The sequence below is a fragment of the Bufo bufo genome, chromosome 10 (assembly GCF_905171765.1).
Source record: "Bufo bufo chromosome 10, aBufBuf1.1, whole genome shotgun sequence".
Classification (NCBI taxonomy): Eukaryota; Metazoa; Chordata; class Amphibia; order Anura; family Bufonidae; genus Bufo; species Bufo bufo.
The window spans coordinates 103,008,315-103,021,706 of NC_053398.1; the positions used below are offsets into that span (position 1 = coordinate 103,008,315).

At 41.9% G+C, this 13,392-nt stretch overlaps 1 protein-coding gene across 6 annotated transcripts in view; it reads left to right on the plus strand.

The window, feature by feature from the left end:
* Positions 1–13,392, plus strand: part of LOC120980116 (dipeptidase 2-like) — a 138,662-nt gene that overhangs the window by 93,760 nt on the left and 31,510 nt on the right. For all 6 annotated transcript variants that reach the window (XM_040408991.1, XM_040408994.1, XM_040408990.1 and 3 more), the window contains exons 4-5: positions 3,056–3,185; positions 4,964–5,105. In XM_040408991.1, coding sequence (XP_040264925.1) covers positions 3,056–3,185; positions 4,964–5,105 — 272 coding nt within the window. The remainder of the gene's footprint in view (positions 1–3,055; positions 3,186–4,963; positions 5,106–13,392) is intronic.

Genomic DNA, 13,392 nt, shown 5'->3' on the forward strand with positions numbered 1-13,392 from the left:
TGAGGAGGTTGATGATCGTGCAGGCGCAGGCCGCAGGCGGTACTGCGCCTGCGCGGGTTTTCTGGCCGCCGACAGGAAGAAGGACGGGGCATTTCTAGAAGGTAGACGATGACGTGGGGAGGGGGCGGAACCGTTTGCCGGGGTGTGGGAGGTTATTTCAGGATCAGGAGGCGTTCTTGGGATTCAAATTAAGGTGGGCTGGGCACTGCAGGGGGGCGTCACTGGGCACCGGAGAGGGAAAAAAAACGCCCCTCTGGGCACCTTGGAGCCTAATTAGCATATCATAAAAAGGGCTTTTTTTATCAAAAGGACAAAATGAAATAAAGTAAGAAGAAGACTGCTGGAAATAAGGTACTTTAGTGAACATGGCGATGGTGACAGCTTAAAATGGTAAAAGCAGGTGACAGATTCCCTTAAAATTCCCTACACTATCTGTCCCTTCTACAGCACAGCTCTACCTGACTAAGACTGAGCCGAACCAATGGTCAGCGGGTGCTTTATAGCACCCGATCCTTGAGTAGTTTAGCCAGAGACCTCACTTGAACCCAATCGAATATCTCTGGAGAGACCTGAAAATGGCTGTCCACCAATGGTCCACATCCAACCTGACAGATCCTGAAAGGATCGGCAGAGAAGAATGGCAGAAAATCCCCAAATTCAGTTGTGCAAAGCCTGTGGTATCATACCCAGGAAGACTGGAGGCTGTAATCGCTGCCAATACTTATGTATGCAAGATTTTACTTTTCCATTTTCAATAAAGTTGCAAATATTAAAAAAAAATTGCTTTCACATAGTCATTAGTGTTGATTGAGCATGCTCGGCCGAACACCATTTCGGCTTGAGCATCACGATGCTCGGCACATAGCAGTGTATAGCACTGTATACTCATGTGTACAGCCCCATAGAAATGAATGGGTCTGGATTCAGTGCGGGTGCAATGCGTTCACCTCACGCATTGCACCCGACCGGAAATCTCGCCCGTGTGAAAGAGGCCTAAGAGTCCATTAGGTGCTTTTTTTTTCCAAACTCCGGACAGGCTTTCACGTGTCTTTTACTGAGGAGAGGCTTCTTTATGGCCACTCTTATATAAAGCCCAGATTGGTGGAGTTCTGCAATGATGGTTGATCATCACTGTACACAGGATCTTTGGAGCCCAGAGTGACCATTGGGTTCTTGGTCACATCTCTTACCAAGGCTCTTCTCACCTGAAAACTTACTTTGATGAAGTGGCCAGTTTAAGTAAGGCCTTTTGCACACGAACATATTTTGTTTCCGTGTCCGTTCCGTTTTTTTTGCGGATAGCATGCTGACCCATTCATTTCAATGGGTCCACAAAAAATGCGGACTGCACTCCGTGTGCTATCCGCATCTGTATGTCCGTTCCATAGCCCCACAAAAAAAAAAAAGAACATGTCCTATTCTTGTCCGTTTTAGGCATTGTTACAATGGATCCGCAAAAAAAACTGATGGCATACGACCGCAAAACACATACGGTCCTGTGCATTTAGCCTAAGAGTCCTAGTTTTCTTCCATTTAAGAATTATGTAGGCCACTGCTCTCTTGGAAACTTTCAGTACAGCAAACATATTTTTGGATGCTTCTTCAGATCTGCCTTCACACAATCCTATCTCTGAGCTCCACAGGCAGTTCTTTCCTCCTCATGGCTTGGTTTTTGCTCTGATATGCATTGTCAGCCATGAGACATTATATACACAGGACTGCGTCTTTCCAAATCATATCCAGTCAACTGAATTTACCACAGGTGGACTCACATCAAGGTGTAGAAACATCTCAAAGGTGATCAAGAGAAATGGGAGGCCCCAGAGCTAAATTTAAGGTGTCATAGCAAAGGGTCTGAATACCTATGTCCATGCGAAATTTTTGTTTTTCCTTTTCCTGTCGGTGCAGTGACAGTCGTATTGTAGCATTCAGATTGGTGCAGTCATATTGTAGCACTCAGATCAGTACAATTGGAATGTAACGTCATATGCTTACGCAAGTTCAGCATTATATTGTTTAAAATATTCATATGATAAATAGGCAGTAATAGACAATATTTGGACTTTGTTTAACATTTTGTATATCCCTGCACAAATATTTAGAAGGAATGGAGTGTGCGACAGAGAATTGGTAGGGAGGATGCCGAGAAACAGATGGCTCAATGTTTTGAATTAATGGCATGTTCCACTTTTTTTTAAAGAGTTTCCATGTAAAATTTCAGTTCATCAACATGTTTCTTTTGTAGAAAACACATAGGCAGCGTTTTTTTACAGTATGTTCAGTGGGGAACATGTCTCAAAACCATATTCTCATGCTACAATTTTACAAATACAAATTATGCAATTGCAAATCTAAATTAGAATAGTAAATAATGTGAAATATGGTGGCTGGGGTTCTATCAGTACAAAATAAGATTCATAAAAACTTTGCTTCAACTGAAACTGCTTTTTCATCTGCCAAAAGTTTAAAAACCTTACGCAATAATTTAGATATGATGTTGGCACTGTATACTGTACAAGCCAAATTTGCATACACATCTGTTTTACAGTGGGTTTAAAGATGCGAGAATAAATACTGTAGTTTCATGCACACATAGCAAAGTTAATATAGCATGTACACCTTGGACATGTCAGTATGAATTGCAGACACAATGTGTGTATGGGCACAGGATCCGTTCAGAGAAGTCGCAGTAACCAATGTACAGCTTCATGGTACACTCCAATAGGCGGAGCGGTATGCCATTGTTTATTTGTCCACTGTGCGCTGGTTTGTGCATCTGGTGTTCATCAGTGAATTTGGCTCCATTTTTGACAATAGTATGCAAAAAGCTAAATTATATTTTTATACACATACATCATCTTTGTAAATCAGTTTATTGAAAACAGTTAATTTTGTAAAGTGGGAAATAGCGATAGATTACTGGTTTCACCACTGTACGTACTTTTTCTGGGTAATCCAGATCTATGCAACAGTTCCAAGAGGCATACAGTACTTGATATGCAAACGTATAAGTTACATTGAAGATGACATACTCTAAAAATTGTGTTTCATCTAGTTCTGGTCAGCTTATGTTTTGTGCGGTGCTCAGGATAAAGATGCGGTAAGGCTGGCCTTGGAACAGATTGATGTTATCAAGAGGATGTGTAATGAATATGAAGAATTGGAGTTTGTTACTTCATCCCAAGGTGAGTGTTTCAGGTAACTGTTATGGTCTCAAAAATGATCAGAAGGTCACTACCTAAGGCCTCATGCACACGACCGTATGTATTTTAGAGATTGCAAAATACGGATCCGCAAAAAATACAGATGGAGTCCGTGTGTATTCCGTATTTTGTGAAACAGAACAGCTGGCCCCTAATTGAACAGTCCTATCCTCGTCCGTTATGCGGACAATAATAGGACATTTTCAATTTTTTGGAGGAAATATGGACATACGGAATGCACACTGAGTAACTTCCATGTTTTTTTTGTTGCAGATCCATTGAAATGAATGGTTCTGCATATGGTCCTCAAAAAAATGGAACAGACACAGAAAGAAAATACGTTCATGTGCATGAGCCCTTTAGGGGATACTTACCTACTATTAGAGCTGAGCCGTGATCTGGGACTATCGCTTAGTTACACTGCCCACAAGGAGTCTGATGTAGTCACACCTCCTATCTTATCATTGGTTCAGGCCACTGCTTTATCCCTCCTACCTACAACTCTGCCTCCTCTGATTGGCTGCTGTATATAAACACAAGTGTATCACATGCTCACCAGGAAGTGATTGTATTACAAGGTCAGAAGGATTATAAAGTATAGATTGCTAAACTGGGGCCGTCAATTTCCACTTTATATTCTCAAAAATTCTAACATGGTACATCTGTAAGTCGAGTAGATCAATTTGGTCCCTGTAGTAAATTATCTTATTAGATGTAGGTCACATACATTTTTGCAACAAATCTTTATCATGTAAAGATGAGCCTAAAATTTCAGTAAGCCTGAAATTATACCTTATGTGTGACATTTTAACGGGTTCATCTGGTTTAAAAAAAAAAAACTGTTTCAAAATCCTTTTTCAGTTCTTCAAAATCTCCATCAATCAACTGAACAGAGATCAGCAAAAAGATATGTCTGTCCCCCTCTGGAAGATCCAGCATGTCTATGTTCTACATAGACAGCCCATCTATTTAATGATTTACAGTATGTTGTGGTGGCTCCAGACTGGAATAGATTTTTCAAGACATTTCCAGGAGCATACATGCCTTGGTGACATTTGACCACATCTTTGTGAATAGCCCTCAGCCCCTCCCTGGTGGGCAGTATCCACTGCCTCTATAATCAATGGGCATGCGACTCAATCCTGACTAAATAAAGTATTCAGTCTATGGCTATCTAGTAGAAAATTATATTTTCTCCCTGGTGCCCAGTAGAAAGTTTACTGGTTTTACCCACACTGTGACTTTTGATCTGTACAGTTTCCTTCTGCTTTGACTGGAGGGAGGAGATTTATCATCTTCTTATGCCACTTTTTTGGTGTAAAAAAGTTGTAAACCACGTGTTTGCCACTTTTTAAACAACACTTGCAACAAAATTGGTAGCAAGTAGCATTTCTTGCCACCTTCGCCACTTCGCCGAAAAGTGATGTGGGAAAAGGGCATGGCCATCGGGCCCCGCACATTTATCTTCATTTGTGACAGTTTTCTGGTGCAAATGAAGACAGACGCTCTAAGCTGCCAAAGATTTCATTCTGGCACATGGACTGCCGGAGGATGCACCTAATTTATCATAAGGACTGCGCCTCATCATAAATTGGTTGTATCCTTTGGCAGCGCAGGGGATTTCAAAGACCAGCTTAAGACACCAGTGCAAGCTAAATCTCCTCCTTGATGTTTTCTGCTTGCTATTTTTCTCTGAGCAATATTTTTTTAGTCTAAAAGTTTGTTTCTGAATATATAATTCTTGTTTTTCCCCCTATTAGGTATTAAAAACACCGAAAAGATTGCCTGTCTAATTGGTTTGGAAGGAGGGCACATCATAGACAGCAGCTTGGCAGCTCTTAGGATGTTCTATGACCTTGGAGCCAGATATATGACCCTCACTCACACATGCAATACTCCATGGTAATGTATAATATAAATGGGTAAAACTAAAATAATGGGCGAGCACACTTCATTTGTATCATAGAGTGCATAAAATTTAATTAAATCCAATAAATCAACACGTGTATAAACATAAAATCAAGTCATGCAATACAATAAAATACAATAAAATGGACCGGATCACATACCTGTAACAAAAGCACCTCCACGTCCACAAGCATGGCCATGCTGTGAAATTGAATCGAAGGACTTTTCCAATAACTAGAAACATATTGGCGATTCACTGTACCCTCTCTTTCGTGCCGGACGAAATCCCGTTTGGAAATCCCGTGAGACTTCGGGTAAGTCAGCTGCAGCTGAACGTAGTCAGACGCCGGCAGTGTCCCGCGCTGCCCGACTCACGCTGGAAACAGCCCGTCCACCACGAGGGAGGTAAGAAGCTTTTACACACAAGCTGCAATATTTACAGTGATTACGGGACTTTGTAACACTATCCAGCAAACTGGTGTACAAAACCAGCACCCAAGGTTTGGGGAATATATAAGAGACTGAAATAGGTGACCCTTACATTTTCTATTTACATTGGAGCTACTACCAGCATATATCTTTGGCGCTATATCTGTGCAATAGACCTGCAATTGGAGATCTCCTGGACAGGAGAATTCAAGATATCTCACTAAATTAGCGGACTTCCATTTGATACCAATGGGTATATGACATTCTGGTCCAAATACCAGCAATTGGATCTCAGTACACTGTGCAAACCATCCCATTCACCTGTGGTATTTTCAAGTGTATCATTCCAAGTACATAAGTTTTATGGCATTTTATTGTATTTTATTGTATTGCATGACTTGATTTTATGTTTATACACGTGTTGATTTATTGGATTTAATTAAATTTTATGCACTCTATGATACAAATGAAGTGTGCTCGCCCATTATTTTAGTTTTACCCATTTACCTTTCTGAGGATGGGTGTCCCTCATATTTGGGCTAGCAGCACCTGCTCCACATTTCCGTCCAGAGTGAGCCACCGCCCTATTGTTTGCTCAATGTATAATATAAAACTGTGTTTCTCTCTTCCAATTCTGTTTTACATGTTGTGCAAGTCCATTTAGATGAACTAAATGTGCAACTATATCCATACAGGAGGTAGAAACAACAGACAAAGGCAATTTTCTGTTCTGTACCAATGTAAATGTGCTTTAGTAAATGCCAGTGTCATGAAGACTACCTCTGGAGTTTAACTGGGACAACTAATCCAAAAACCACCTGGTTTGTTTGAAAATCCCCAATTTATATTTCACACTCACTATTAGGGCATGACCACACGATGGGCTGCAGCAGGCTCGAAATAAACTAATTAGGACTGCGCTTGTTTATGACCGAACCTGCAATATTGTGGGGCCATTAGCAATAGACACCAACTAAACAGCGAGGTTCTAATTAGTTTAATTAGAACCTGTTACAGCTCGCAGTGCTCATACGTAGCACGGCCGCGTCTCAACTGCGATATGACTGTGTCATGTGTACGTACACCTAATTGCCTGAAAGTGCCACCACTATGGTTTGTCTCAAGAGCTTGCACACTAGATGTGTACCTAGTATGAATAGGAAGTATGTAACTTTACCTAAATCTGAGAATTGGGTAACACTTCAGAAAACTATAGAACTAACTTATAGTGCTATAAAGTATCAAACAAAATAATTATTTAATAAAGGGTTTGTGCTATTAACTACTTAAGTTTATCTTCATCAATAACTCTAGCTCCCATTCCTCCTTTTAAATTTACCACTTTTGCAGTTTGCTCTTATCCCCCATGCTTGACTCCCACTTCCTGGTTTCTTATGAGTAGTGAGCACTCCTCACTGCCTATCTCGTGGGGAGCTGATGGGATGAGAATCCCCATATATGCGGCGGTCAACAGGCATAGATAAGGGGGCACTAGTCCTAAAGAAGATTAAGTCAACCAGATATTTGCAGGACAGAACAGTCAGAAGCACAGGCTAGGCAGCAGGCTACTACTGAGAAAAATGTGTGTTAGGGATTTGTGAAGGGAGGTCTAGTAATATTTGAATGTAGCTGTACAGTGGGGACACAAACTTAATTTCAAGTTTGCCCAAGGCACGCCACTTCAACATTAGATAGGTGATTTGCAGAGATAAGCAAATTTCACAAAATTTGTTTCAAGTCCAATTTGAGTGAATTGTCTGTCAGATTCGATTTGGTCCCAATAAGCTTGACCCAAACCGAAAGTGCCCATATTGTCCTGAAAAGTCATGTATGAAACTAGGAGGTCTCCTAGGAGTCAGGGGCGGATATACCGCCTGTGCAGCCGGTTCAGCTGCACAGGGGCCCAGTGCGGGAGGAGGGTCCGTTTACCGGCGGCAGGGCAGCAGAAGTAATGATGAGCGCTTCCATTGTGGATGCGCTCATCTCTATATTCATCTGTCTCACCGTCCTCAGGACAACGATACAGATGAATGGTGCAGCAGGGCAGGGGAGAGGCGTCTCCCTTGCCTGTTCCTCTGATAGGCTGCAGGACTATTGCCTGTAGCATATTAGAGGACGGGGAAGGCGGTGCGATGATGTCATTGCACTGCCTGAGTTGTACAGCGTGGGACATAGGCCGGAAGAGGCCTGCGTCACATCACTTAAAGCAGCATGGAGGTAAGTATGCAAGTTTATTGTTTTCCTTATTTTTTGTATAGTATGGCAAGAAGGGGGATGGGGGGCCCTATAAACTGGCACATAATGGGGGGGCACTATGGGGACATCTACTGGGGCCATATATACTGGCACACATTATGGGGCGCACTATGGAGAAGTGGGGGGGAACACTATGGGGGCATCTACTAGGGGCCCTATGCACCAGCACACATTATGGGGGGCACTATGGAGAAGTGGGGGGGGGGGAGTACTATGGGGGCACCTACTGGGGTCCCTATATAGTGTAACACATTATGGGGGGACTATGGAGAAGTGGGGGGAGCACTATGGGAGCATCTATTGGGGGCCCTATATACTGGCACGCATTATGGGGGGCACTATGGAGAAGTGGGGGGGGGGAAGAGCACTATGGGGGCATTATATAGGGGCATTTAATACTGGCACCCATTTTGGTGCCATTATGGGAAAGGGGGGATAGGAGCATTATGGGGGCTTCTATGTGGGACAGTCTATAGGGGCATTTTATACTGACACATTATGGAGGAGCACTATATACTCAATTAGACTTGCTTTCATGTATCAATACGGTGTCAGAAATGGTAAATGTCCTTTTTGTATAGCAACACAGTTAGTTAATGGTTAATCCTTCAATGTTATTACTGAGTGTTACTTGTTGTTATCTGCAGATTGATGGTTAGTATGGCTCAAATAAATGGTTACATTACCAGTCTGTTTCCATGACCAGGGAGCTTTGCATGCAGAGTGTAAGCTTATTGCTTCAGCCGCTGTACTTTGATTGCTTTGCTCCTTCAGCGTCCCACATGTTGCGGTGTTGCCGGTCCGTCCTCCTACTGGTTACCGGCTCGATGGAGATTGCGGAGCACTCCGTTTGCTATAAGGGAACTTTGTAAAACTAAGTCCATTAATTTACATAGTACATAACATAGTAACATAGTACATAAGGCCGAAAAAAGACACTTGTCCATCCAGTTCGGCCTGTTATCCTGCAAGTTGATCCAGAGGAAGGCAAAAAAAAACTGTGAGGTAGAAGCCAATTTTCCTCACTTTAGGTGAATAAAAAATTCCTTCCCGACTCCATTCAGGCAATCAGAATAACTCCCTGGATCAACGACCCCTCTCTAGTAGCTATAGCCTGTAATATTATTACACTCCAGAAATACATCCAGGCCCCTCTTGAATTCCTTTATTGTACTCACCATCACCACCTCCTCAGGCAGAGAGTTCCATAGTCTCACTGCTCTTACCGTAAAGAATCCTCTTCTATGTTTGTGTACAAACCCTCTTTCCTCTAGACGCAGAGGATGTCCCCTCGTCACAGTCACAGTCCTGGGGATAAATTGATGATGGGAAAGATCTCTGTACTGACCCCTGATATATTTATACATAGTAATTAGATCTCCCCTCAGTCGTCTTTTTTCTAACGTAAATAACCCTAATTTTGATAATCTTTCAGGGTACTGTAGTTGCCCCATTCCAGTTATTACTTTAGTTGCCCTCCTCTGGACCCTCTCCAGCTCTGCTATGTCTGCCTTGTTCACAGGAGCCCAGAACTGTACACAGTACTCCATGTGTGGTCTGACTAATGACTAAATGTTTTACCATTTAGTATGTACGGGTGACTTGCATTATTCCTTCCCATGTGCATAACTTTACATTTGTCAGTGTTAAACCTCATCTGCCCAAGCCTCCAATCTATCCAGATCCCTCTGTAGTAGTATACTGTCCTCTTCAGTGTTAATTACTTTACACAGTTTAGTGTCATCTACGAAAATTGATATTTTACTATGCAAGCCTTCTACAAGATCATTAATAAATATATTGAAGAGAATAGGGCCCAATACTGACCCCTGAGGTACTCCACTAGTAACAGTGACCCAATCTGAGTGTGTACCGTTAATAACCACCCTCTGTTTTCTATCATTGAGCCAGTTAATTACCCACATACAGACGTTTTCTCCCAGTCCGAGCATTCTCATTTTATATACTAGCCTTTTATGTGGTACAGTGTCAAATGCTTTGGAGAAGTCCAGATATAATACATCCATTGATTCGCCGCTGTCAAGTCTAGAACTTACCTCCTCATAGAAACTGATTAAATTAGTTTGACATGACCGATCCCTCACGAAGCCATGCTGATATGGCGTTATTTGCTTATTTCCGTTAAGGTGCTCTAACATAGCATCTCTCAGAAAACCTTCAAACAGTTTACCCACAACAGATGTTAAACTTACCGGCCTATAGTTTCCAGGCTCTGTTTTTGGACCCTTTTTGAATATTGGCACCACATTTGCCATGCGCCAATCCTGTGGGACATTCCCTGTCAGTATAGAGTCTGCAAATATCAGAAATAAGGGTCTGTCTATGACATTACTTAATTCCCTTAGGATACGGGGGTGTATGCCATCCGGTCCTGGCGATTTGTCTATTTTAATCTTTTTAAGTCGCTGTTGTACTTCTTCCTGGGTCAGACAGGACACTTTTAATGGGGAATTTATTTCAACATTCAGCATTTCATCTGACAGTTTATTTTCCTCAGTGAATACATTGTAGAAAAAAATATTTAACAGCTTTGCTTTCTCCTCGTCGCTCTCTGCGACTCCCCCCTCATTACTCTTTAAAGGGCCGACACCTTTAGATTTATACTTTTTAACATTTATTTAATTGAAGAAGATTTTAGGGTTAGTTTTACTCTCTTTGGCAATTAATCTCTCGGTCTCTAGTTTGGCCGCTTTTATTTGTTTTTTACATGTTCTATTTTTTTCCTTATAGTTTTTCAGTGCTTCCGTGCTACCCTCCTGTTTTAGTGATTTATATGCTTTCTTTTTGTCATTTATTGCTTTCTTTACAGTTCTGTTTATCCACATTGGTTTCTTTTTGTTCCTTAACCTTTTATTCCCATACGGTATGTACCTCTCACAATGAGCTTTTAGGATGCTTTTAAAGATATCCCATTGTGTGTCTGTATTTTTATTTGTGAGGACTTTATCCCATTTAGTTAGGCCTATGGCCTCTCTTAGTTGGCTAAATTTAGCTTTTTTGAAGTTTGGTATTTTTGTTCCTCCCTGTGGATACGCTCTTTTGAATGATAATTGGAAGGTTATTACTTTATGGTCACTATTTCCCAGGTGTCCCCCAACCTGCACGTCTGTTGTTCTGTCAGGTCTATTGGTTAATACTAAGTCCAGTATGGCCGTCCCTCTAGTCGGGTCCTGAACTAGTTGGGAGAGGTAATTGTCTTTGGTTATTGCCAAGAACCTGTTTCCTTTATGAGATATACAGGTTTCAGTTTCTCAGTCTATATCTGGGTAGTTGAAGTCCCCCATAATAACCACCTCATTATGATTTGCCGCCTTGTCTATCTCATTTAGTTTTCATTTATTTTCTTATTGTATATGGTTTTTATAACTATTTTGATTTTATTACTGTCATATATTGAATAAATATTTACATTACTATATATATGGTACGTTTCCTTGCAACAGCCAGATATCTGAGTGCCTTCCACACTATTTGCTTTTTTCAATACTGATATTTGTACCGCCAGGGAGAGTGCACCTATTCTGTGGGTTCGGGCCGGCAGAGCCACTGCAACTAGCTATTAATAATTTTTTTTACTGCCACACAACGGGGCATTTTTTCTACTGTCACACATTATAAAGAGAATTATTACTACCAGGGGTATTATGGTGGGCTTTATTACCACTGGGGGACTATGTGAGCATTATTACTTCTGGGACACAATTACTGTTGGGGGCACTGTAGGAGCACTATTACTACTAAGTGCACTCTGGCACTGTATTATTGCTATTGTTGTGATTTTGTGGAGTACTTATTACTGTGGGGGCACCTTGGCACAGTATCAACTTAGCACAGTTATTTTTGGGGGAACATGATGGTTACACTATTAGTTTCAGCGGCACTATTTGCTGGGTGCAGTTATTTTTTAGAGCAGTGGGAGGATGATGGAAAAGTAGGAAACTAAGATGTCTGTCAAACTCTGCAGAGACAAGAGATGGCTTAAAGAAATCATCATGGTGGTCTGGTCTGATAGGAGAAGATGAAGAAAGAGAACATCTACATAAAACTGTATTAGGCTACCTTCACATCTGTGTTAGTGATTCTGGCAGGCTGTTTCAGCTGTGAACAGCCTGCCGGAATTCACTGGATCTGGCACTGCTGGATGCAGACGGAATGCCCGAAGACCCCATTAACTATAATGGGGTACAGCAGAGATCCGGCCACAATCTGGCAAAAATGCAGAGAATCAGCGGGACACAAACCCCTGCATGCTGTGGTTTGTGTCCGGTCGATACCTTGCATTGTCTGCCGGATTAGGTGGCCGGAGCGTAGTGCCGCAGGTGTGAAAGTAGCCTTACCCTGTATGTTTTGTATTGCTGTATATAATTTTAGGATGGAATAGGTTAGGTTGAGAATTTGGCATAGGGGTGGGGATGGGGGGGGGGGGGGCAGGCACATTCTTTGCACAGGGCCCTCTGCTGTCTGTGTCCGCCCCTGCTAGGACTGTATCCTTGAGGTGTTGAATGAATTACGATCTATTACATATTTCCTTGCAACAAACTCAATACACTGAACTATTCAAATGATTCGCACATATGTATGTGACTAGGAGGGTGGGATGCCGCTATTTAGAAGTTCCCTGATTTCTGTATTTTCAAGATAACTTAAAGAAAGGGAACAGCACATTTTGATGTAGCTGGGCCCCCCGATCACCAGGATTAAGCTGAGTATTTGATGTGTCAGGTCTTATGGAAAATAGTATAGGTCCTGAGGATAATCCACATATCTTCTCTGAAGCCAAAGACATCTGTGTGCCAAGGTGTAACTTCTTAAGAATGGAACTTAATAGTGACACGAAAAACACAGTCCACACAGTAATCTTCCCAAGTAGATACCATCAATTCTATTTTTGAGGAACTAGGTAGGACCAAGTTGATATTAATATATGGTTGTCCTATCTTAACATTTATGACATATTGCTAGGGCCGTGGTGGCGAACCTATGGCATGGGTGCCAGAGGCGGCACTCAGAGCCCTCTCTGTGGGCACCCAAACCCTGGAAAAAGTCTATGGTGTACCAATATGCCTTAGACTTTTCCTGCCATTCATTCAGTTTGGGCACTCGGTCTCTAAAAGGTTCATCATCACTGGCCTAGTATATGCCAAAAATTTCAGATGGGTAGGGATTCCACCTCTGGGATCCGCTCCTATCTCCAGAACGGAGTACCCGAAGTGAAGGGAGAGCAGCCATGCATGTGCGGTCACTCTCCATTCACCACTATTGGAATTCCCAACACATCCAAGCTGGCTTAGCTATTTTTGACAATTGCATAGCAGTGAATGGGAAAATGTGCTTTCCTTCACTTCAGGGGTCTCGTTCTGGACATAGGAGCTGGTCCCAGAGGAGGGATCTGCACCCATGTGATATACAGTACAGACCAAAAGTTTGGACACACCTTCTCATTCAAAGAGTTTTCTTTATTTGCATGACTATGAAAATTGTAGATTCACACTGAAGGCATCAAAACTATGAATTAACACATGTGGAATTATATACATAACAAACAAGTGTGAAACAACTGAAAATATGTCATATT